This window comes from Desmodus rotundus, chromosome 11 (assembly GCF_022682495.2).
Source record: "Desmodus rotundus isolate HL8 chromosome 11, HLdesRot8A.1, whole genome shotgun sequence".
NCBI lineage: Eukaryota > Metazoa > Chordata > Mammalia > Chiroptera > Phyllostomidae > Desmodus > Desmodus rotundus.
This window is the reverse complement of record NC_071397.1, coordinates 24,460,010-24,487,865: the sequence shown is the minus strand read 5'-3', so window position 1 is coordinate 24,487,865 and position 27,856 is coordinate 24,460,010. Positions and strand designations below refer to the sequence as shown.

Below are 27,856 nucleotides of genomic sequence, written 5' to 3'. Positions count from 1 at the left end.
TTAATTTAACCAGGATGCTGAAGATTAGTCTATGTGTGGAAAAGTAGAAAAACAAAGATATGACTGTTCGCTATGAAAGTTAGAATAGTTCTACAGTATGTTCAAATGTGGTATTCTTTTTTATAAAATACTTCTTTGTTTTTTTGAGTTCAAATTGTTGTCAGCATATTTGTTGACGGATACTGATTGAGCGCCACATGTGAAGTGATGGAGAACCGTCGTACCAGACGCTTTGGGGATCACAAAACAAATACAGTCCTTGCCCTCAATGGTGTTGTTTCGAAAGGTGGGGTGGGGCGAAGTGAGGAAACAATTCTTCTCATTAAAAAAAAAAATCAGGGAATGATACAAGACCAAATTATAGCAAAGGACTGGGTCTTACCCATCTTTTGTTGCTACTATCAGGTGCTGTGACTTTCACATACTGTGCTAGTAGACTAATAAACGTGCTGAATAAGCTACATTAAATGTGTGTGCTTTTGCTGACTGAGGGATGTGTTATCATTCCCCTAAGCAGTAGGAAACCTAATGAATCCACTCCTTCTGTTACTATTTTGAAAATCTTCACTCAATAATGATTGCTTCTTAGTTCCTTTCCTGTACAGTAATTATAGATATGATTTTTTACATAGGTAAATGATTTGATACTTTTGTTCTGCTTTTTAGAACAATGACTATTGCCATTGTTTAGCATTAATTTCTGATAGACCATGTTTATTTCATTATTGTTCACTTTTTTCCTTCTTGTTCCTACATTTTAAAAAATCTACTATTTCATAAAAACTCTATACCCCGAATTGTGGCCTATGTTATTGCTGAAAACTTTATGTGAACCTATTATCCTTTGGTTTTTCATTTCATTAGAGGTTTCATTTTCTTTCTGTAAAAGACAACATGTTTACATCTTATGTTCCTCCAAGAGCATACAGAATTTCTCTTTCCCCAGAAAGTCATCAGAGAAGGAAATTTTCTACCAGTGCAACTCCTGGGTCAAGTGATGTGGTCCTGTTTAATTTTGAAAGGTCTTACGAAACTGCCCTTCAATTTATTCTCTCACCAAAGAATGAGAGGAACTTTCCTCAAAACTTTTTAATTGCATAGGGTTTTTTAAAAAGATATCATCATGGTTTTAATTTGCATTTCTTTATTTCTAAGTGTAGTTGAGCAATGTATCTATTGGTCATTCGTATTTCCTAGACAATCTCCCATTTATATTTCATGTCCACTTATTTTCACTTGAATGCAATGTATGTTGCAGCTGATGTTAACAATAATTGGAAATCAACTACGATAGGAACATTTAAACATGAAAACCAACTAAAGCTGCAAGTAAGGGACTCCCTCACCTAACGCCACCTGCCTCGGGAGAGATGTAGTGCTCCCATTGTTTACTCTGGTCTTGTGTTTCGGAATGAGTTTTTGTAATGAGAAAAGAATACATTTGACAGGCATGTATGTTGTGATAAAAACGATTTTTCCACTTCTTTGTCTTTTTTTTAATAACAGCTTTATTGAGATACAACTTACCAGAAAATGCACTCTTTTGATGTACAATTCAGTGCAACACTCACCACCATCAGAACATTTCAGAACATTTTCATCACCCTAAGAGGAAAGCTGTGCCCGTTAGCTTTCACTCCCAAAACTCCCCTGCCCCAGCTTGGTAACCACTAATCTACTTTCTGTTTCTATGGATTTCCCTATTTTGCCTTCTGTGGCACTTCTTTTTTCACTTAGTATAATTCTTTTGAAGTTCATCCATGTTATAACATGTATCAGTATTTCATACATGGGTGGTGGTATTCTAAAGTGGTACAGTTTGGAAAAAAGTTTGGCAATTCCTCAAAATATTAAACAGAGTTACCAAAAGACCCAGTAATTCTACTCTTAGTACATAACCAAGAGAAATAAAAACATTTGTCCCTATAAAAATCTGTATAGGAATATTCAGAGCAGCATTATTTATAATAGCCCCAAAAATTGAAGCAACCCAAATATACATCAACAGAAGAATGGGTAATCAAAATATAGTATATCCATAAAATAGAATTTATTTGTATTTTGACCTTGTTTTCCACATTTTAGTATAAAGAAGCTTTTTTAATTACAGTGACCTTATAGTACAGTTTGGTATCAGGTATTGTGATCCCTCCAACATTGTTTTTCTTTCTCAAGATTGCTGAGGCTATTTGGGATCTTTTTTGGTTCCATATAACAGACATGAAAATCAATGGGACGGAACAGAGAGCCCAGAAGTAAAGCCATGCCTTTATGGTCAATTAATGTTTGACAGAGGAGGCAAGAGCACACAATGGAGTAAAGATCGTCTCTTCAATAAATGGTGTTGGGAAAAGCGGACTGGTTGGTACAAGCAAAAAAATTAAACTAGACCACCAAACTAGACACCATACCTCAGAATAAACTCAAAATGGATAAAAGACTTAAATATAAGTCATGATACCATAAAATCCTAGAGGAAAACATAGGCAGTAAAATTTCAGATATCTTGTATAGCAATATTTTTGCCGATATATCCACTAGGGCAAGGGAGACAAAGGGAAGAATAAATAAATGGGAGTATATCAAACTAAAAAGCTTCTGCACAGCTAAAGAAACCATCACCAAAATGAAAAAACTATATGGGAGAACATATTTGCCAATGATATATCGGGCAAAGATTAAATCTCCAAAATATATAAAGAACTCACACAACTCCACACCAGGAAGGCAAACAATCCAATTAAAAAATGGGCAAAGGACCTAAATAAACACTTCTCCAAGGAGGACATACAGAGGGCCCATAGACATATGAAAAAAAAAGTGTTCCGCATCACTAATCACCAGAGATATGCAAATTAAAACCACAATGAGATACCACTTCACACCAGTCAGAATGGCTATCACTAATAAATCAACAAATAAGTTCTGGCAAGGATGCAGAGAAAAGGGTATCCTCATGCACCATTGGTGAGAATACCAACTGGGGCAGCCACTGTGGAAAACAGTATGGAATTTCTTCAAAAATCTAAAGATCAAACTGCCTTTTGACCCAGTGATCCCACTTCTGGAAATATATCCTAAAAATCCCAAAACATCACTTCAAAATAATATGTGCATCCCTATTTTTAGGACAGCATTGTTTACTATAGCCGTGATTTGGAAACAACCTAAGTGTCCATCAGTAGATGAAAGCATAAAAAAGCTGTGGTACATTACACAATGGAATCCTATACAACACTAAAAAAGAAGGGATCCTTACCTTTTGCAACAGCATGGATGGAACTGGAGACTATTATGCTAAGTGAAATAAGCCAATCAGTGAAAAACAAATACCATATGATCTCACTCATAAGTGAAAGCTAATGAATAAAATAAACTAATGAACAAAATAAAATCAGAGGCATGGAAACATGAAACAGACTGACAGCTGTAAGAGGGAGGGTAAGGTGGGAACTGGTTGAAAAAGAGCGAAAGGATTAGTCAAAGAACATGTATCAATGATGCATGGACAGGGACAATGGTATGGGGATTGCCTGCGGGAGTGGGGGAGGTGGTGGGTGGAGTAAGGCAAAGGGGGAAAAATTGGGACAACTGTACTGACATAAACAATAAAGTATTAAAAAGAAAGAAAGAATCGTTTTAAGTTTTAATTAACCAAATTTATCATATTTTCTTTCTGCTTCCATTTATTAATTTTAATTCAGAAAGAATATGAATATATTGATCCATGCTTTTTCTTTCTAAATCTGTCAGTTTCATTTTTTAATTTAATTTTTTATGCAGCTGAAATTTATTTGGGGATATGGGTTAAGTTAAGAATCCTCCTTTATTCTAATGATTCCTCTACCAGTAATATTTGCTGACTTATCCTCTTTTTTCTCATTAATTTAAAAAGCTACTCATCATAAAAATCTTCCAGGTATATTGTGTCTTATTCTGGACCCTTAATCCATACCTGCATACATTTCAATTAAAATTGCATTGGATTAACTAAAATAATTTAGCAGGAATTCACCAATTTAATGTATTAAAACTTCCTATAGAAGAGCATCATATGTATTTCTCTTTACTAGAGAATTTTATGTCACTCAGTAATTTCAAAGTTTTCTTTTTTTAGAACTTGCCTCTTCTATATCATGCTCATGTTGTAAATGGAAGTGAGAAGGGATTTGGGAAAAATATCTTTCTTTATGTCCAACTCCAGTCCGTCACATGTGACTTGTGTCTTCTAAGGTGGGTAGGCAGACTGGTCGAAGTAGAGCCCTGGTCCTAGGGCAATACCAGGAGGGTAAATTTAAGTATCCACTGTGATTTCCTCCTTGTGCCTCAGGTAAGAGCCTGGAGGCCGCATTTGAGGACTCTGAGATAAGATTGTAACAAAGTGGATCCAGAAGAAAAATTAAATGTAAGAATTGAATGCTGATAGTAAGAAACTAGGGATAAAGGAAGAACGATAATGAAAAAAGTAACTTGGGGGAAGAGAATAATTAAAGGCAGCTGAAAGAAATAAAATAGAACAAAAGATGTTTATAGGTATACTGTTTTATATATTAAGAACAAATTATTTCAGTCTTACTTTATTTCAAACCATAGAAAAAGGTGGATGCTTATCAATTCATTTTAAGTCAGCGTGACATTAGTACAAAAAAAGAATACTATAGGCCAGTGATTTTCAACCTTTTTCATCTAATGGCACACAGAAGCTAATTACTAAAATTCTTCAGCACACCAAAAATATATTTTATGCAGATCTGACCAAAAAAAAAAACCATTTTGATTCATTCACACCAGAGGCTATTGTTGTGTTGGCTCTTGTCATTTTTTTAATTTGATGATCCAAGGGAAAAGAGGTCAGTGCCCCTCACTAAATAGTCCAGTATTGCATGTTTTAAAATTCTTGCAGCACACCAGTTGAAAATCATTCCTACTGATCAATATCACTAAATGACTTTAAAGGGGGGAAAAACTAAATATTGGCAAATACAACCCAACAATGTACCAAAATATTATATGTATATACTATATATATACATATGCATGCATGTATGTGTATGTATATGCTGTATGTATACATATTTGTACATGTGTGTATATTATGTGGTGTATTATTGCATTGTTTTATTAATATTCATTTATATTAATAACTATATTTATACATTTGTATATTTATTTTTGTTTATAATATTTTATATTGAATATAATATAACATATTAAGTATATTATATTATTTATTATTTATTAGGTATGTTTATATATTTATATAAATATGCATTTAATGTATAATTTAAGATATAATGTAAATTATATAAATATACATTTAATATATAATTATATGTGTTTGTAATATATTAAATGTATGTTTATATTATATTAATAACAATTTGTTTATGTGTTAATAATAATATGATTTATAGGTATTGATATATTATATTGAATGTAATATATTAAATAATATATAATTATATGATGGATTTATTGGTAAAATAAATAATATAATTATTTTATATGTAGTATGTGTTTATAATATACACATGTGTGATATGTATGTATGTATATAATATACATGACATGTGTATATTATGACTGAGTTCAAGTTCAAATCATGAAAGGCAAGGACCTGCATCCAAGATTACTCTATCCAGCAAAGCTTTCTTTTAGAATGGAAGGACAGATAAAGTGCTTCCCAGATAAGGTCAAGTTAAAGGATTTCATCATCACCAAGCCCTTACTATATGAAAAGCCCTTATTAAGAGACATATCTAAGAAAAAGGAGATCAAAACTATGAACCGTAAAATGAAAACAAACTCATAACTATCAACAACTAAACCTAAAAACAAAAACAAACTAAGCAAACCACTAGAACAGGAACAGAATCAGAGAAATGGAGATCACATGGAGAGTTATCAGTGGAGAGGAGGAGGGGGAAGAATAGGGGAAAAGGTACAGGGAAGCATAAATAGTAGGTACAAAATAGGGGGAGGTTAAGAATAGTATAGGAATGTAGAAGCCAAAGAACTTGTATGTACAACCCATGGATATGAACTAAGGTGGGGGAATGATGGTGGGAGGGGTTAGTGCAGGGAGGAGGGGAATAAAGAAGAGGGAAAAAATGGGACAACTGTAATAGTCAATAAAATATACTCTAAAAAAATAAAGGCGTAACCTCAAAAAATAAAAAAGCATCAAATTTAGCAGATGGGCTTTATTGTTTATAAGTAAATTATAAAATAGAAATAAAGACTAAAAATGGAATAAAATACTAAAATGTAATAAAACCAAGCTTAAAATCAAAAGCGTATATTATTCCTAATTAGGAAAAATTAAAACCTCTTCAATTAATATCAGAACTTGACAAGGATGTGTACTGTTGCAATTATTATTTATTATTGTCTTGGGAAGTGCCAAGCAAATGCAATGAGAAAAAATTAAATAATAGATGTTACTAGAAATTAAGATACAAATCTATTTCTTGTTTATATCATGTAAATGATAAAATTTGATGCTGTAGCTAATTGCAAAACAAAAACTAAAAAACCAATAGATCTTCTTCATTATAGCATAGTCAAATGTAAATGTAAAGCTACTTTACTTTGCCATTCGCCTTTTAAATTTGTTGAATGATGTTAGTTTTTCCTTTTTCCCTCAAAGAAATTTTAGACCAGGTCGTTTGTGAGTCACAACATATTGGTTCCACTTAGTAATTACATCAGCAATTTATATGTGATTGGTAAATCTTCTGTCTGCTTTGAACTTCATGCTTTTTTCTTTTCCATCTGGGGTCATATCAGATAGAAGAGTTGAAAGTCAGGGGAAAGGGAAACTTAAACTCTTCTTCCCTCTTGCACGAATTGAGGTTCCCGGCTGTTCAGAGTGGAGCTCAGGGAGAGGAAAGGAGACAGGAAACTTCTTTTTTGACCTATATGGTCGAGTTGATTTAGCTTGCTGCTGGCTGGATTTGGCAGGTGTTTGAAGCCTCCCTGTGTCATGGGACATGTTCATGGGTTCCCTGGAGACCCCATAGCTGACAATCTCTCACCTGCAATCTTCTTTGCAGGGAAAAGGCATCGCTACCAGCAATCTAGTGACATCTCCAGCTTCCCCGATGAGGCCTCTTCACCTCTCACGATGGTTCTTTGTGAACTTTAGAAAAACAACCCCAAGTCCTTGTCCCACACATCACCCATATTAGACCCAAGGGAAACAGGCACCCATCCTTTCTGTGACTGCACATGGGAGTGCAGACCAATCCAGCCAAAAACCAAACTCTCATTCACTTCCTCCCTCAGTGCAGCCCACCCCACCATGCTCACCTCCAGAACTCTCCCAGCAGGAGTCAGTCCACCCCGCCCATCACCCCAGATTTCAGAGACGCATGACACCCTCCAAGTTGTGTTCCTAAAACCCCTCTCTTGCTTGGAGGTGAAAGGGCGAGGCAAAAGATCTCTGTAAATTCTTTATACCATCAATCATGTGAGGAATTCCAGCCACCTGCTTTGTAAATCCTGCTCACCTCCTTTGATGTGATGTTTCTGTTTTCTTAGTGTTGGAACTGGAACTTCTATTTTAATATCTTCTTACACTAGCAAAACCCCCTTAAAAGAGAAATAAAATTATTTCCACTCACAATTGTGACCCAAAAAATTGCAAAACTTAGAATAACTTTGATGAGAAAGGTTCAGGACTTCTATGTAGAAAATTATAAACCTTTAATGATAATAAAATAATTTATGCATGGCTAGAAAAAAATACCATATTCCTGGATGTAAAGAAAATACTATAAAATATTAATTTTCTCAAATATAGTATATAAATAGTGTGATTTCATTAAACTTTGAGCATAACATAGAATAATATGTATTATAGCAATTCATTAATATCTTGTAAAAATATATTTTTTGAAAGAAATGTGAGGGGAAACTTGTCAGATATCAGAACTCCACTATCACCATTAAACCACTATCACCATTTTCAAATTATACTAGCATAGTAAACTATAAATAGATCAGTAGGACAAAGAGAAAATCCTCCAAAAGATTCTAATATATATGAGAATGCAGTAAGTGACAACACTCCTGTTTTATTCAATTGTGAGAGTATGTTTTATGCATTAAATAGAGCTGGAACAACTTACTCTCCAACTGGGAGAAAACAAAGTTGGGGCTCTCTTACATTATGTACTAAAATAAAATCCAGAATCATTAAAGACTAAAATATAAAATATAAATCAGTAAACATCTTAGGAGCAAATGTTGGAAACTATGAACACAATCTAGGCACAAGGGAAGTGTTCATAACCAGGACAGAAAATTCTGGAACTATGAAACAAAATACTTGGATAACCAATAAATAAAGAAATAAACTTTGAGTTGCAAAAGATACCACATCTAAAGTCATTAGAAAAATTATTGATTTGGAGAAATTATTTGGAATATGACAGGCAAAGGATTAATATAATATTCAAAGGGCCTTTAAGCGTTATCAAAATAATGATGATGGCAACAGAAAAATGAATAAAAGATATTAACATATGTTTCACTAAACAATATCCAGATAACCAATAAGCAAAAGTTACTCAAACTCACTAGTAATCAGGGAGATGTAATAAAAGTAACATCTAGACAAATTACTCTCATCAGTCTGTCAAAAACTAGAAAGAGCAATGACACCAATTACAGAAAGGAATGTGAGAAAACTACTGCACGTATTTTTAATGGAAGAAATATGAATTGTTAGAGGATTTTAGAATAAAATCTGGCAGTACGCAGAAATGGTAGAACAATCTGAGGCCATGCAGGTCCTCAACATTGACTTTCACTGAGAGGAATGACTGCCTGCACATGTGCCCTCCCGAATCCTCCTTTCCCAATGGCTACAGACTACCCTGACCCCTGAGACACTGTCGGGGCTCAAGGCTGACTCCCCAGCAGGTGTATTGCATCACAGTATTGACAAGAATCTGTTCTATTATTCTGATGACTTACTCTACTGATGTTTCTTCGATGAAGTTCTACTGATGAACTCAGTAAAAACAGTATAAACCATCATGATCTCCTGCACAATATTACTTCTAGGCAGCAGACTCAGATTACAGAGAAAGTAATAGTCAATAGCAGACAGCAGTCTTATCCTGAAACCCATCATCCAAAAGCTGTTGACCATGTAGAATGGCAAAAGAGTCTGTGACCCCAGCACCTGCACTACCTGTAAGGGTCGGAATGTTATCCTGCAAGACGCCATGTGTGCTTTGACGCTGTAACTGATTCACAGTGCTGTATCTTCCACAGCCATGTTACACAGATGCAGAAACCAAGGGGGCAGGAGGGAGGTCTCTCTCACAGGTACCCCTAAAATCCCTCTCACGACTTTTCCCCTCTCTCCATGGCTGAGCTCCACTTTGGAGGCTTTTGATGCCCAAAAGAGAAAAGCTCTTACATGAGACCCAGCAATGGTCCCATTGAACTTGAACGACAACAGCCGCTTCACATTTCAGACTTCTCATGTGACTAGACAAACAGATATAAAAGGAGTTGGAAGTGTTGCCCAGAGTGACCAATGACAACAGATGCAGGAAGGAGATTCACGCCCCCGTTCAATAAATATGTACAGAGAGCCTGCTGTGGGCCAGACGCTGTCCCTAGTGCTTGGGACACAGCAGGGGAAAAATGACAAAATCCTGCTCTCACAACCTTCCATTCCAGGGTGGGGTGAGACATTGTAGTGAATTGTTAGAAGATAATGAGTGTTACGGGAAAACAAAACAATCAAGTGGAGAAGACAAAAGAGCAGAAATATGGGGTGGGGGAATCAGGGTGGTTTATAAGATTTATAGACATTTTTGATGGTGGGATAACACACTTTGATAGATGAAAAAAGAACTTTTGGCTACTTACAGCTCCAAATCAAAGAACGTGGCTACCCAGCATCACACGTGAGGTTGTACCAGGGACGGGGAACCAGCAGGCCAGGGGCTGTAAAGGGCTGACTGCTTATACGCGGAAAGGGCAGTGGCATTAGTGGACTTTCCAGGACTCCCGGTGGATGGGCTAATCTGAGTAGTTTCATGGGCTCTGGAGCAGAGCCGCGGTCCCTGCTGTCTGGTACCTGTGCTCACACAATTGGGGCCGTGCCTAGTGTTCTGGAACCCAACAGGGACACACCTGGGGGTATGGACTTGACTGCTCATGAAAGGAGCTGACCATCCTCTAACCAGGGCCTCAAAACTGGGCCAAGACAGCATTTTTAGAATTACACCATGCAGAGGAGAAGTGCAGCTAAAAATGGTGGACGCGGTGGTCCTCAGTGAGAAGGACTGGTAGGGCAAACCCTGAAGGCGGGAACATCAGCCAGAAGGTGAGGAACTGTTCTGGCAGCACTCAGGTAGTTCTCTAGGTCCAAGCAAGTGCGAATGTGAGTGAGAACCAAAGAACTACGTAGTTTTGCCACCTCTAACAGAAGTTTAACAAATTCCTAGTTACGAATGCCATCGACAAACCACAGTAGTATTGGCAGGACCTGTGACTTTGTCACTGAGAAACCAGATCCACTTATGCACATTACGTTTATTCTACTCTGAATATTTCTGTGTTCCTCTCTATTTGAAATTGCTCCACCTATTATACCTGCTGCTTAGAGTCATTGTTTCAGTGCCTTATGAAAGAAGCATAATTTCACTTTATTACACATTTGTAATATTTTATTAGCTACATTTCAAAAAAGTCGGTTTATTTTATAATCCTATGTATTTTAACTTAATTGGGAAACATTTTTCTGAAGAGGTTCCCACTGACTTCACTGAACTGCTCAATGGGCTCACGATGCAGATGCATTCACACACCCTCTTGCACACACATCCCCGGAATGGGAGAAGTCTGCTCTGGGGAGCTGCCTCCCACGTCTAGTGCTAAGACCTAACGGGGTTCTCATGAAGCCCTGGAGAGCAGGCCCACCATGGCCAGGACTCTCAGCAACGAGGCTCACATCACCAAACAGGTATAGAATCTCATCAGACACAGGTTGAGCAGAAAATAAGTACAGGGAAACAAGAATTTAAATTTGCTTTCCCCACATGAAAGGAGAGAGCATTCAAGGAGGAAAGTTACAGTATCAGAAGCGGCCCTCTGGCCAGTTCTGGAAATGAGGACTGTAGCTCCAGGCTTGCTTTTATTGCAATGTGTGCCAGTCATTTGCCTTTTTGCTCTGAGATCCTTATCTCAAATATGCAAACTGCATTTCCTCCTGCCATCAACAGGCCCTGTCCGGAGACTGGAGGGTAGGAGGAAGAGGGAGGACCCGGTGTGTCTGGTACCATGTCTATCAGTGGCCATATCTACCGTTGGCTCTAGGCCTCCCACCCATGGCCCCACATCTTGATGAACAGCCCCCATCATGGGTCCAGCTCCCTCCAATAAACTGGCTCTTGGGCTTTTACAACACCATGACTTCCCTTTGTCCTTCCAGCCTTAGCAGTTTGTCCCTGCTTTCGGCTGTTCAGCCACTGCTGGTCTCTGGGGAGCCTCACTGTCCCCTGTTTGTCTCCCACCTTTATAATTAGCTCCCCGTATCAAGTTCCTTCCTCTGGCCCACCTGCATGGACTATGATGGGAAGGAAACCACAATAGTATTAACAGCACCTTTGATTTTTGTCACCAAGGGAAATCACACATATTTCCATATCATTACAGTTGTCATAGGCAGCCTGGTGTCTGTGTAAAGTACTTGGGTTTAGTAAATGTTGAGACTCAATCCATACAGGACAGAATCGCAACATAAAATAAGAACAAATGACCCCTATGCAGAGCTCTCGGACTTGGAACACAATGCAGTAAAAGACATTAAGGAGACTCCATTTAGGAAAAGAGTGTGGCTTTTTAAAATCATGTGTAGATTGTTGCATTATATTAGAAGGAAGTTTTTATTTCATTTTGTTTTTTGTTATTATTGAGGTATAATTGACATATTAGTTTCAGGTATACAGCATAGTGGTTCCATATTTTTATATATTATAAAATGATTCCCACAATAAGTTTAGTTAACATCATACATAATTATAGCATTTTTCTTGTGACTAGACCTTTTAAGATCTACTCTCTTAGCGACTTTCAAACTAAGTCACCACCTGTGCTTTACATCCCATGACTAATTTGTGTCTTTGGACCCTCCTCCCTCCCTCACTTCACCCAGCCCCCACCTCACCTCCTCTGGCAACTACAGCTTGTTCTCTGTGTGTTTCACATTCCACAGGTAAGTGAGATCATATGGTATTTGTCTTTCTCTGTGAGGCTCATTTCCCTTAGAATAATGCCTTCGAAGTCCATCTCTGTCGTCACAAACGGCAAGATTTCCTTTTCCAATCACTGAGCATATTTCTGTGTGTGTGTGTGACATTTCTTTCACCCATTCATCCACGGATGCGAGAGTTGTCTCCATACCTGGGGTTTTATGAATAATGATCATTGAACGTGGGGGTGTGTATACCTTTTTGAGTTAGTGTTGTTGGATAAATACCCAGAAGTGGAATTTCTGGTCATATGGTAGTTCTATTTTTAGTTTTTTGAGGAACCTCCATAATGTTTTCTATAGTGGCTGCACCAATTTGCACTCTCACCAACAGTGCACAAAGGTTTCCTTTTCTCAAGAATCTCATCAACACCCATTATTTCTTGTATTTGTGATAATAGTCATTCTAACATGTGAGAGATGATGTTTCATTGTGGTTTTGATTTGAATTTCCCAGACGATTGATGATGTTGAGGATTTTTCATGTACCTTTTGGCCATCTATGTCCTCTTTAGAGAAATGTCTATTCCTGTCCCCTCCCCCTTTTTAAGTAGATTGTTTGCTGTTTTTGCTATTGAGATGCAAGAGTTCTCTATGTATTTTGAACAATAACCCTTTATCAGATAATATGATTTGCTAATATTTTTTCCCATTTGCTAGGTTGCCTGTTCATTTTGTTGGTGTTCTTTGTTGTACAGAGCTTTTAGTTTAATGTCATCCTACTTGTTTATTTTTGCTTTTGTTGCCTTTGCTTTTGGTATCAATTCTAAAAAATCACCCCCGAGACCAATGTCAAGGAGCTTACTGCCTACGTATTCTTCTAAGACTTTCACGGTTTTGTTCTTATGTTCAGTCTCATGTTTAGTCCATTTTTAGTTGATTTTGCATGTGTGTTGTTAGACAGTGGTCCAGTTTCATTCTTTTGCATGTGGCTGTGCAGTTTTCCCACCATTTATCAAAGAAACTGTTCTCTCCCCAATGTATATCCTTGGCTCCTTTGTCAAAGAAGGAAGTTTTGATTTGGAAATACATGCACTAGAAAAATGATGCATTTTGACACTGGGCAACCAAAGGTCTGGGAGAAACATTATTGGGTATTGGGTTGTGTTTCTGTTTTGGGCCACACAGCACCGTTCTATTTGTGCGCACATTGATGACCTAGGATAGGCCCGTGAAATGCTCTCCCCGGGGATTAAATGCTATGGAAATTATCCAAACACCGAGTGGTATTTAGAAATTATTTGTAAGTAAGATGGCCACATGGCTGGCCCCGTTTTAGAAATGCCAGTGACTGCATCCTAACAACACTGTTCACACAATGAGAACATGGTTATGTTTGAACTGCCTAGACTGTTTTATTTCTGCCTATTTCCCCCACTGCATCTCCAGCCTTCCCACTGATTCTACGAGCTAGTCTATCACCGGCCCACAAATCCCTTTCCTACATGACATAGCCCGAGTTGGTTCCTGTTGCCTGAAACCAAGAAACTTAATATCAAAGTTTCATTCCAGTTATTTCATGCTATAGCAAATAAAATATTTTATTTCATTACATTTCCTGATCATTGTTTGCAAACTGTATCTCTAACTCTTAATCTTCTAGTCATTTTTTGTGGTTTTGTTTGTATCATCATTTGAATTAGGCACCTGTTCACTGCTGGTAGATGTAGTCTTGGGGCTATTATATGTAACAACATCTGTTGCATTCAAAAATAATAATCCAATATGAATTTTAAACCTCTAAAATTATGGTTGATGGTTTTCTTTGTTTTATTAATGATATGACTTAGAATAATTTCATATGCCATATTTATTAACATAAAATTTTCCCTTTATCGTATGTATTTTAAACATCACTGCTGTGGCCTGAGGATTGAGCTAGCATTTTGCAATATGCTTTTCCAGCACATCAACAACTAAACAGCAGAAGTCTTAAAAATGTAGTTTTCCCCCAGTAGCTCTAGTAAAGATTTCTTTCTTTTCTCCCTCTCACAAAGTACATGTTACTCTTTGATAAATCAGCTTTATTATTTTGGGTCCTGGTTAGTTTTTCCCTTTTCCTAACCTGTTTCCACACCATACCAAAACCAAAAATGAAAATTACAGTTAATTATCCCAAATATATATGTGCATGTGTGTGTTTCCAAATAGTCAAACACTTAGAAACCCTTAAAGATGTACTGATCTCTCTAACCACTATTTTTCATTCATATTTTCCACATAATTGGAAAATAATTAAGCTCTTATTAAAACTTATCCATTGGTAAATTCACTGGTGTATACTGAGTACCTATTCATTTCTTGGCACTGTGAGGCAATTAATAAGTTTACATTTCTATTAAATGTAAAGGAGGGAATATAGAAGAAGGAGTATGAATCCTACCGATTTTCATGAATCCATCTCCCAGGATGGGGTGTAGGATAGAATTAAATTTATGAAAATACTTTGTGAGGGGTACAAACTTGAATAATATAAAGCATCTGCCTTGTGTCAATATCATGAGTATCCCAGCCATCACTGGAAGGAATGCAGGTTTTGGAGTCAAATGAGTCTGGATTTGAATCCTGACTCCGTCATTTCTTGGCTCTGTGACTGAACCTCTCTGAGCTTCAGTTTCTTCATCTATAAGATAGGAATATATGAACAAGAATGTCCCTTTGAGGTGCCATAAGAAATAAAATAGCTCTGGCTGGTGCGGCTCAGTGGATTTAGTACCAGCCTCCAAACCAAAGGGTTGCTGGTTTGATTCCCAGTCAGGGCACAAGCCTGGGTTGCAGGCCAGGTCCCCAGTAGGAGGCACGTGAGAGGCAACCATATATTGATGTTTCTCTCCCTCTCTTCTCCTTCCCTTCCCCTCTCTCTAAAAATAAATAATAAAGTCTTTAAAAATAAATTATTTTTTAAAAGAAATAAAATAATTCAGGTGTTGTACCTAGCGACAGGAAAATAGTAGGTATTATCATTGTTATTATTTTGGAGTATATAAAAGTACATTTACAAATCCATGGCTTGCAAAATAATAAATTAAAAAGCTAAAAAATATTTCTACTGACCTTGAATGATAACCCACTCCAACCTTGATATTTCTTAATTTTTTAACTTGAAATTCAGTGGCATGAAGAAGCTCATGAGTTAGGACTGAGAGAAGTGTTCCAAATACATCTGTTCTGGAATATTCCATGTGTGTAATATATGGGGATTTTATCACAATAAACTACAAAGCATATTTAATCTAGCATAAAGTGCACAGTTTATGTAATCTGAATGACAGAGATACATGGCACAGGACACCATTCCTAATGTTACAATGTGACATATGTTTGGGGGACTTTTCTCTTTTTTTGACATTTCACGGTACTGTAAAAACCCTACCAGCGTCTGGTTTAGATTTGAAGCAATACTTTGAGAAGCCAGAAGATGGCACTAATTTCTAAGAATTATGCATCTAAAAAAGAATGTCCTACTTCGAATTCTGGTTGTTTATTACTGCTTCTGCCGGTGGGAATAATGATGCTCTACATTTTCATATCTTAATGTAAAATTCTGTTTGTTCTTAACTTTTCTGACAGATGGAGAAGAGAGAATGGTAGAAATTTTATTTCTACATAGAATGTTTGAATGATTTAGTATCAGCAGGAATTGGCAATCAACCAATGATACTTATTTCATGTTTTCACATGTGGCTGAAATAAATATTATATATTCGTTTGACTAGAGAACTTGATTTCATTCATGTGTTGCCTATTATCCTGGTTCAAAAAGAATAGGTAAGCGTATGTTTTCTGTGCACGGCGCCATTACCTACCGGTATTACTATTGGTAACATCTCAAGAGAGACATTTCTATTTCTTTAAATGAAAATTATACTGGTAGATTACCACTTTTTTATTTGTAAATGATAATACTGAACAGTGTGGAAGCATACCCCATGAGAAGCTTGTTCAGCAACAGAAATAGAAACAACAATGATCATGTATATAGTTTTATGATCTAATTGCATTTGTGTAGGATGTTGAGCTAAATCTGTGCTATTTTACAAGAAGTTAAGAACTAAGAGAGAGGAAAGCTGTTTATACTCAAACGTACAGAAGAAAACTGAAGAGTCAAGGAGCGGTCTCGTGTTTTTGCAAACTTATCCATTTGCCTAAGGGTAAAGTCATTTTCCTGACAAAGTTAAATGTATATTTTGAGGTACGATATGCTTCTGAACACCATGTTTGCAAAACTGGCATACTGGAGTCTTCAAAATCAGCAGTTTCCGGAGGGAAAACCATCTACCATCTGCTTGCTTCATTAAAGTACATAATAGAGGAGGAAGAACTCAAGTGCATTTTTACCAGCTCAGCGCTCCCTGGTGTCCACTCTGCGGAGGTTATATACAGCAGCCCACACGGAGAACAGAATCCAAGTATTGGTGTGAAAATAGAGCTGTGGGCTTTTTAAAAAAAAAAATAGATTTAGACGAGACAATCTATCCTGAAAAGACCATACATTTTAAAGAATTCGTTAATGAATTTAGGAACTTTATTAAAGCCCATATTTTAAAATTTTAAACAAGATTGTGAGGAATCATACAGATATTTTGTCACATAAAAGCCAAAATTTTCTGTTAAAAACTATTACTGGTAATTGCCCCAAGAAACATACTTAGTGCTTTTAGCTTACATATTACAGAGACATTATTATAAAATATTAAAGAGAAAACAATGTTTATAAGATAAAATTGATGAAATTTTAGTTATATTTATACAATTTAATCATGAAGAACTAATTTGTCAAGCTGGGGATCTCTGCCTGGATTTTCAGTATCAGTATGTAATATTTCGTCTAAATTTTGTCCATACTCAAGATTTAAGATTCTAATATCTCTGCAAAATCCAAAAACATTTTATTATTTAGAAACAAATGACTAGAAAAATGAAAAAATCAAACAAGCAATGATTAGTATTGGTAATGGTGTGGAAATTCTATTTCCCAATTTCATTCAATAGCTTTAATTATCCCCTTAGTCACATAAGAACAGAACAAGTTAAGATACTAGAAAAAGAATAGCAGCAGATAAATAACAAATATGTCTGTGTGTGTGTATGTATAGGTATCACTACCTTTTCAACACTGTGTTAAGCCCTTCATGTAATCACTCCACAACCACTTGATGGTATATGCCCCCTATCGACTGAGCCCAGCGCTGTTGCGCATCCGGGAGATCATGAAGGACAGGCAAGCTGTCTGCCTGGTGGGGCCTACAGTCTAATTAGGGAGAGAGACAATAAATAACACACAATGTAATCAGGCTGCAGTGGCAAAGCAGATTAAGGAACTAGAAAGTGATGGAGGTGAAAGCAGAACAGGTGGTCAAAGGAAAAATACAGTGGTGAGGGAAGACCCCTGTGAGGAGGGATCATGGGCAGACCCCGGAAAGAAGGGCGGGACAGATCCTACACCTCTTGGGGAGAATATGTTTCAGGCATTAGAACCTAAAGGAACAGAAGCCCTGAACTGGCAGTATGTTTGGTTTGTTTGAGAAACACGAAGAAGCTCCGAAGAAGTTAGCGTCTTTGGAACAGATTGAGCAAGAAGAAATGGGTATAAAATAAACTTGGAGAGCAGGGGTTTCAGGCTAGGCTAAGGAGGTTTTTTATTATTATTTCAAAATTCAAGGGAAACCACTGGAGTACTTTCAACATGCAATTCATATTTAAAAGACTGCATGTTGCAATGTGGAAAAGGGACTATAAGGAACAAAGGTGGGAAAGACAACCAGTTAGGAAGCAAAAATAGTAGTCCAAGCTAGCGAAAATAGTGCACTGACCTCTGGTGGCATTAATGGAGGTGGTAAGAAGTTACTGGGATTAAGCATCTATTTTGAAGATGAGGTTAGCAGGATTTGCCAGTGGACTGGTTGAGGTGGCAGAGAGAGAAAAACAGTTTAAGGATGATGACTAGTTAAGGATGAAAAAGACTGGAAAGACTGGGGATGAGGTGTGGTTGGAAGAGAAGGGTAGGGACTAGGTTGGAAAGGAAGTTTATAAAGATATGAGAATAAAGAGTTCTGTCGTGTGTATGCGCACTTGCAGACTCCCACTGGGCATACAAATATATGCCAAGTACCTCGTAGGTAGCTGGGTGTATGAATCTGGAGCTCTGGGGGTCTGGGAAGAAGTCTGGATAAAGACTATTCAGGAGCCTTCCTCCTATAGACGGTCCATTCATAGGATAAACTAGAGAGCGTGGCAGATGGTGAAGACGGGAAAAAAAGCAAAATGCGGAGGAGCTGTTTAAAGTAGGAAGAATACTAGCAGAGGGCAATATCACGGAAACCAAGTGAAAAAAGCATTCCAAGAGAAAAGAAATAATCAACCCTGTCCACTGCTTCTGAGACACTGAAGAAGTCGAAAACAGAATTGACACTGAATGTAGAATGACGTTGGTCACTGGTGATTTTAACACAAGAAGTTTCAAAGGAGAGATAGAGGAGATAACCTGAATGAAGTGAAGTCAAGAGTGAAAGGGTGGCAACAAGCCAGAAGAGTCACTACAGATACTCCTTCAGAAGAGCTGCCGTAAGGATGAACAGGGACGTAAGGAGCAGCTAGTTAGAGAGGAATGTGGAGTTGAGGAAAGCAGGTTTCTTCAGAAGGGAATACTCTAACATATTTGGCGTTAAAGGGAATGATTCAGTAGAGAAGAAGAATTTGGTGCCTTTCAGGAAATAGGGAAGAATGGCTGAAGCGATGCCCGTGAATAAATGAGGGGTGGATCCCATCCCCAGGCAGAGTCAGCCTTGAAACCCAAGGGAAGGCAGAACATACTGATCAAAACGAAAGGTTTGAGGAGGGTTGGGAGGGTTTGGTGGTGGAAGAACGGGGTAGTCTGCTGTTCTCAGAGTTTATTTTTCTCAGGAACATAAGAAGCAAGATTATCATTTGAGCGAGAGAAGATGAATGTGCGATGTTACGGGAGATGTTGCCCTAGAAACTGCAAAGTGACTTGACTGGGAAGATGTAGAGGGACTGCAGGGCTGGTGCCGGAGGTTTCCCTGCTTGAGATTTGGGGTTAGCTCGGGTGTGGGTCCTTTAGCCACACGCTTTTCTTGTCCTTCACAAAGAGTTAGGTACTCTTGCAGTCCTCGTTGCACAGATGAAGAAATTAAAACAAACAAGTTAAGTTTTGCTGGGTAGCTCCAGCACTGCACTCCCCCACCCCCGCCCCACCATTGCTGCCTTGGGCGGCTCCAGGGAGCGTCTCTGTGGTGGGATTGCAGGGATGATTGCAGGGAAGTTGTGCTATCTGAGCTCTTTCTATGTCTTCTTCCCACATCCCAGTAGCTCATTTTGGTCACTTCTGTCCATAAAACTTCAGTAATTCAGATTAAGAAGACTAAATACAGAGTATCTTTATATATATATATATAGTTACATTTAAAACAACAATGCTTCACTGTGGCTGGTGTGGCTCAATTGGTTGGGCAGCATCCCACAAGTGAGAGGTCGCTGGTTCGATTCCCAGTTAGGGCACATCCCTGGGTTATGGGCCAGGTCCCTGCTTCAGGGTGTGCCAGAGGTGGCCGGTCGATGTTTCTCTCTCTCTCTTCCTCCCTCCCTCTCCTTTCTCTAAAAAATAAATAAAACCTTTTTTAACGTAAAAAATAAATAAATAAAACAATGCCTCATTTCTGTGCCCTTATTGAAAATGAAAAAAAAAATGCCTTAATACATTTTCTAGTAGTCAGAAGTTTACCCACTTTTTGTGGTAATTTTTGCTGAACTTTGTTCTGTAGGCATAACATAGCATTGCACAAAGATTCCACATTGAGCCTACAGCATTGCACTATGCCACGGAAAAGATTATGATACTCTCCCTTCATCGAAGGTTTGTAGAATTTGTAGTGACTTCAGATGATCGTGAGACACAAAGCCTTTTGATTGCCTAAAATGTTCTCAGACTGTTGTTAGTGATCTTGCTCACTTCTTCTACCTTAAATAATTAATTTTTAGTTCAAATCTCACCATGTTCTAATTCCCCTTCCTTCTTTATGATCCCAATCGCTTACTGTAACTTTGAAAGGACTTTAAGGAAAAAAATGCACAAATTCGCAAATGGAAGCCATGAGACAACTAGAGATGACAAACAGGAAAAAGAACTTAATGGCCCTAAAATATTTCCTTTAAAATCTGTTCAGTCTCCTGATTTGATGACTACTGATGTTCCCAGAAGTCTTATCTGGGAGTTTGTATAACAGAGTAATCAAATTAACCAAATGTTGCCTGGTTAAAGATCATGAAGAGATTACTTTAACGAACTGGAAATAATCATTTGTAAGGTTGAACTTCCTTGTTCTCCCAACCTGGGTCCCCCCACGTTCGCCTGCCTGATGCAACATGATGGAGACAGTGTGGGTGAGGACCCGGAGTCTCGTAGAAATGGACTAGATGTTCATTTTGCAGGTTCAAGGATACCAAAAGGCTAAGCCCCTTGAGGTAAGTCAAAACTAAGGGTTTAGAAAAAACCTTACCAGATAGTTGACACGTGGTTCTCTCTGCAGTGCTATTGAGTAGAAACAGAATGTGAAATGTTTATGAAATTTTATTTTCTAGTAGCCACATTTGTTAAAGTAAAAAGAAACAAGTGAAATTTAGTTTAATAATATTTTTTATTTAACCCGATATTTAATGCACATGAAATATTATCAATAAGATGTTTCACATTCTTTCCCTCGTACTAAAACCATCTCAGTCAGGCCTAACCACAGTTCAAGTTGCAATGTTATTGAACAGCCTAGCTTCAGACAGAGAAATGCCAAGCAAACGACAGGTCCGTTCCTGTGGGCATTGTTATCCTCAGGTTTCAAAATACACGATACTTCTTTTTACTTGTATAAAATTGTGTTGTAAACTTAATTCTGATTGGATGCCAGCACTGAAAACACTATTTAACTATTCAGATAAATATCACACCATTACCCTTTTTAACAAGTTACCCTTAAATTTTCTTACATTTGCAATTCAGTATAACCTTAACTCCTTGTTCTGTTTCTTGATATCATCAAAGTCCTCATTTTCATTTTGACCAAAGGTTAATTCTCCAGTTCTCTCTGCCTAATCTGAACTTCATATTTCATCACCAGTTATTTCTAAAAGGCAACTTCGATCATTGCTCAACTACTCAAAGATGATGTAGAAAAGATAAAAGATTTTGACCTCGTCTGACTATCTCATTTCATTTGCTGTATTCTTCCTTTTAATATTTCACTCTACAATGTGCGAACTCCATGAGTTTCCTGAGTATGTGACATGCTGTTTTGGTCTTCCCACCTTAGAATGTACTGTTCTTTCTACCTGAAATGTTTTTTCCTTTCATCTCTCAGCCAAGCCTCAATTTTCAGTTCAGTTCTGTTCAGTGAATTTATTGACCACACACTAGTTCCTTGGGGATAGGGGTCATGCTTTGTTATCTTTGTGTCACCAGCATCTAGCACAGGGCCTGATGATGAAATACATATGACATATTTGTTGACATAACCTAAATGTACTCAACTTTGAACAGACTCAGTTGTAAATTATTAACAGGAAGGAATGTTTTAAGTCATTCCTCTATTTTAGTATTAAATTTAGTTGTTCTTAGGGCATAATCCCAGCAGTGGAATTGCTTGGTCAAAAGGCAGTTCCATTTGTAGTTTTCTGAGGAAATTCCATACTGTTTTCCACCACTAATTCAAAAGAACCTACGCACCCCAATGTTCATAGCAGCCCAATTTACAATAGCCAAGTGCTGGAAACAACCTAGGTGTCCATCAGTAAATGAGTGGATCAAAAAACTGTGGTATATTTACATGATGGGATACTATGCAGCAGAAAGAAAGAAGGAGCTCCTACCCTTTGGGACAACATGGATGGAACTGAAGAACATTATGCTAAGTGAAATAAGCCAGGTGGTGAAAGACAAATACCATATGATCTCACCTATAAGCATAACCTAATCAACAACAACAACAACAAAAAGCAAGCAAAATATAACCAAGAGACATGGAAATAAAGAACTAACTGACAGTAACCAGAGGGGAGTGGGGAGGAGGAAAACAGAGGAAAGAAGGGGAAGGATTGTCAAGGAACATGTATAAAGGACACATGGACAAAGCTAAAGGGGGGAAGGATAGAGGATGGGAGGTGGGACGTGGGTGGGGAGGGAGGACATGGAGGGGAGAAAATGGAGACAACTGTACTTGAACAACAATAAAATAATAATAATAATAATAATAATAATAATAATAATAATAATAAAATAAAATCCACCAAAAAAATTTTAAAATAGATTTAATTGAGTTCTATTTTCACTGTTTTTAATGCCAACATTAAAACACTGTCAGTATTTTTATTTTGTTTTGAATGCAGTACATTTCACTTCCCTGAACTACTGAAAGTGGAGTACTTGATGGGAAGAGTCTTATTATCTCTGGCAACAAACCATAATTTACTTCATTAGATAAAAAATAAATATAGAAGGGAAAGGGTCAAGTCAAGGAACATGTATATAAAGGAACCATGGACAAAGACAATGGTGGGGAGGATTGAATGTAGCAGGTGGGTAGGGCAGGGGAGAGAAATGGGGGGAAATGGGGACAACTGTAATTGAGCAACTATAAAAATTAAATATAAAAGGTGATAGGTCTCAACATCCCACTTCAGATATTGGTGAGTTATGAGGAAAAAAATTATCTTAGGCCACACATCCCAAAGAATAAACTGATAAGATTTTAATTAAATATTACATATTAAAATGAAGTATTCAACCAATTCCAAACAATTACCCTACTTGAACAGTTATATGAAACATACAGAAAAAAAAAGCGTCTGATAACTAGAATTATTTTTCCCAGGAGAGCACAATTATTTGCTACATAAACAATTGTAACCAGACAAGAAGCTCTTTTGTTTTAAGTATTAGATACAACAATGAGGATATTTCTTAAGGCTTGCAAAAATTCTAGTTTTACAACTTCCAAAGAGAGCCAATATTTCTTGAGAAGGGAGCAATAAAGGTAATCAAGACAAGCTTTTCTTTCCTCTGGCAAACTGACTTGAACCAATAAAAATAGACCCTAGGAATATTCTTTAATCTGGGAACACCATTCATAATTCAGACAGGAATAGGGATCAAAATCCCCTTCCTGTTTCCTGTGGTCCTTTCGGCATGGGGAATTACAAGCCAGTTGGAACTATTCATGAAGGAACAACAATGAAAAGAGAATATCTGGATACAAGATTAGATAGAGGCTTGCCCTGGTAGGTAGTTCAGTTGATCTCAGCATTGTCTGGATCTGCCAAGTTGTGAGTTCAGTCTCCAGTCAGGGCACATACGAGAATCAACCAGTGAATGCATAAGTAAGTGGAACAAAACATCAATTTGAGAGAGAGAGAGAGAGATTGAGATTAAATATCCACACTGGTCCCTGAGCTTCATTTTTTACCACTTCATGTTACTAAGAAATCTCCTTAGGGTTTTAGGCCTATTGAAACCAGTGCTTTCCTGATCTAACAAACATCTCAAACATCTCAACAGAGTAAGGATAAATATTTCTTTTATTTTTTCTTTTTTAATTAAATTTTATTAGTTATGCTATTACAGTTGTTCTGATTTTTTCCCCCTTTGCCCCCCTCTGCCCAGCACCCCCACTCCCTCAGGCAATCCCCACACCATTGTTCATGCCCGTGAGTCATGTGTATAGATAGGTTCTTTGGCTACTCTGTTTGCTATCCTATACTTTACATCCCCATGGCTATTCTGTAACTACCTATTTGTACTTCTTAATCCCTTCACCTCTTCACCCATTCCCTCTCCCCTCCTTTGCATCTGACAACCATCAAAACACTCTCTGTATTCACGATTCTGTCACTGTTCTTGTTTGCATAGTTTGTTTTTAGATTCAATTCTTGATAGATATGTATTTTTTGCCATTTTATTGTTCATAGTTTTGATTTTTTTCTTTTTTAAACAATTTATTCATTTCTTTTCATTTTTTATTGTTGTTCAAGTACAGTTGTCTCCATTTGCCCACCTCCACACACACCCACCCCACCCACCCCCACCTCCTACCCTGGATCCTACCTCCTTTGACTTTGTCCATGAGTCCTTTACTCAGGTTCCTTGATGACCCTTCCCCTATTTTCCCCCATTATCCATCCCCCCCCCCTCTGGTTACTGTCAGTTTGTTCTTTATTTCAATGTCTCTGGTTATAATTTGCTCACTTGTTTGTTTTGTTGATTAGGTTCTGCTTATAGGTGAGATCACACGGTATTTGTCTTTCACTGCCCGGCGTATTTCACTTAGCATAATGCTCCTCAGTTCCATCCATGATCTTCTTCTTCTTAAATAAGTCCCTTTAACATTTCATATGATAATGGTTTGGTGATGTTTAGTCCTTTAGTTGTTTGTTTGGGTTTTTGTTTTTGTTTTTTGTATGGGAAGCTCTTTATCTGCCCTCTGATTCTAAATAATAGCTTTGCTGAATAGAACAATCTTGGCTGTAGGTCCCTGCTTTTCATGATTTTGAATATTTCTTGCTAATCCCTTCTAGCCCGCAAAGTTTCTTTTGAAAAATCTGCTGACAGTCTTATGGGAACTCCCCTGTCGGTAACTTCTTTTCTCTTGCTGCTCTTAAGATTCTCTCTTTATCTTTAACCTTTGGCTGTTTAATTTGTGTCTTGGAGTGGGCCTCTTTGCATCCATCTTGTTTGGGACTCTCTGTGCTTCCTGGACTTGCATGTCGATTTCCTTCACCAAATTAGGGAAGTTTTCTTTCATTATTTTTTCAAATAGATTCCCAATTTCTTGCTATTTCGCTTCACCTTCTGGCACCCCACTGATGTGAATGTTGGACCTCTAGAATTTGTCCCAGAGACTGCTTACATGATCCCAGTGTTTTTTGTTTTTTTTTTTATTCTTTTTTCTTCTGATTGTTTGTTTTTTGCTTCCTTAATATTCCAAATCATTTATTTGAGTCTAGGCTTCATCCACTCTACTGTCATTTCCCTGTAAATTGTTCTTTACTTCAATTAGTGTATCATCCTTCATTTCTGACTAGATATTTTTTATGCTGTTGAGGTCCTCACTAAATTCCCTGAGCATCTTGAACTCTGCATCTGATAGTTTGCTTATCTCCATTTCATTTAGCTCTTTTTCTGAACTGTTGATCTGTTCTTTCACTTGGGCCATATTTCTTTGTCTCCTCATTTTGGCAGCCTCCCTGTGTTTGTTTCTATGTATTAGATAGAGCTGCTTTGACTTCATGTCTTGGTAGTGTGGCCTAATGTAGTAGGTGTCCTGCAGGATCTAGTGGCAAAGCCTCCCCTTGTACCCAAGCTGGAGGGATACTTGAGGTGCACCCTTCATGTGGGCTGAATACACCCTCCTCTTGTAGTTGAGCTTTTGTTGCTGTTGGCAGATCAATGGGAGAGTTTTACCCAGGCCAGTCAGCTGCAAGGATTAGCTATGACCACTGACCACCAACCACCACGATCCATGGAGGATCAGTTGTGCAATGGTAGGGTGGTGGTACTCCGATGTGGTCTGTAGCTATCCACTTGGTGCACTGGCCCTGGAGTTTCCCAGATGGTGCAGGCCAAGGTCAGCCCCCACCTGTGTTTTGCTCAGGGCTACCTTGCTTACCTAAACTATAAAGTAATCTGAGATGGCTGCTACTTATGCTGGGCTTGGAGATTTCCAAGCAAAGTCAAGCTGTGAATCTAGGCTGGCTGCTGCTAATACCGGGCCTGGGGCTCCCTGAGGCCAGCTGTTGCTTATTTGATAAGGTTTAGGAAGTTGTGAAGCTGAGCAAAGACCAGCCATTCATATGGAAAAGTAGCTTGGGTGGACTCGAGTCTCTGGGGATCTCCAAAGCCGGTCTAATAGTATTAGGTTCATAGAATCACTGATAAGGCACCAGCTTGCTGGATCTGTGGCTCTGTTGGGGGAGGGTTCAGAGAAGGGACAATGGTCTCTGCTCACCTCGATACCAGATATTTCAATTTATCCCTGTATGCCACTGGTCCCTTTCAAGCTGCTACCCTAGTGCTAGAGCTCAGAAGGAGTGAGCCTGAGTAGGTGAGTCTGTATGTCGGTTCTTTAAGAGGAACTGCTTGGGGCTCCGGAAGTTTCTTCCACCAACTCAATCCCCACTAGTTTTTGCAGCCAGAAGTTTTGGGGACTCATCTTCCTGGCACTGGAAGTAGGGCTGGGACTCCTCACTCCCAAGATATCCCTCCCAAATTTTTATCCACCACACATGGATGTGGGGCCAGCCTGTTCTGCATCTGTGCCCCTCCTACTAGTCTGGATGGATGTGGTTTCTTTAATTCTATAGCTGTCAGACTTCCATTAAACTCAATTTCTGACAGTTCTGAGTGATGATTATTCTATATTTTAGTTGTAATTTTGATATGGTTGTGTGAAGAGGTGAGCCATGTCTGCCTATGCCACCATCTTGGCCGGAAGTATGAACATTTCTTTCAGACAATGGGTTTTTTTACTTCAAGAAAAGTTCTGGTCATTCACCATATAGTAATGGAAACTGGTCAAACTCCCTTTTGATTTCCTGGCTTTCCTACCCCTGACCAATGGTTTCAGCTATTAAAAAGGGGCAGGATTAGAAACACAGTTTTTCCAAACTGCGAATTATTTTCTAAGTCATAACCAGTGTTTGGATGCCACATTCTGTTTACAAAGCACCTGGGTAAATACTTTTGTCTGCCAGTAACCTTTTCTATTTCTAAAATTAATCTTCAAAATATAAGGTTTTGCTTTTGAAGTAAATTCTCCATTATGGAGAAAGGATATGTGAGTGAAAGAGTATATACACAGGATCCAAAACACTGTACTTCCTTGGTTCCACTTTTGAAAACCCTGTTGAGTCACTTAATTGCTGAATGCTGAGGACACTTAAGTATAACTAATGTGATAATAAACAGACTATCAGGCCAGATGCATCAGCAAACTATAACCCTCCTGTTAACAAGAACATGTACAGGTTTATTTTAACATTTGGGTTTCGGTTTTTCCACAGCTATTAATATTACTCAGCCCAGGTTCAGTGGCATGGACGCCTTTGGACACACTTCATTCCTGGCTTATTCACGGATCCCGGACATCAGCTTCGATTATGAATTCCACTTGAATTTTCAGCTAGCAAACAATCACTCAGCGCTGCAAAATAACCTAATACTTTTCACTGGACAGAAGGGCCATGGTAAGATTAATTGGACCCTCTAGCACTTGCTTAGCTCCTTCAAGAGTGCTTTGGAGATTCTTCATGGACACTCTTCCTGGCTGTGGATAAAGGAGACATTTGCTTAGAAGCAAATGCCTCCTCCTATTTTCTGCCTCGAGCATGTTCCTCATATTCCCAAGTGTTCAGTAGTTCCCTGACCTTTTCCGTAACCTCGTTCACATCAGGGCTACCTATTCTAATCAAAGGCAAGAATTCCTGCCTGCAAACATGAGGTCAGAGATGGTAACTGGGTCACCTGAGAAGTGAGCTCTTGACGTCCTTTTCTCTGTTTCTTTCTGTTTCATATGTAAGGAG

The 27,856-nt window shown here is 38.0% G+C and overlaps 1 protein-coding gene across 1 annotated transcript in view; it reads left to right on the top strand.

Annotated features, from left to right (window-relative positions):
* Positions 1-27,856, top strand: part of EYS (eyes shut homolog) — a 1,562,674-nt gene that overhangs the window by 1,472,966 nt on the left and 61,852 nt on the right. The window contains 1 exon segment of the mRNA XM_071219700.1: positions 27,338-27,520. Within this exon segment, the coding sequence (XP_071075801.1) occupies positions 27,338-27,520 (183 nt within the window).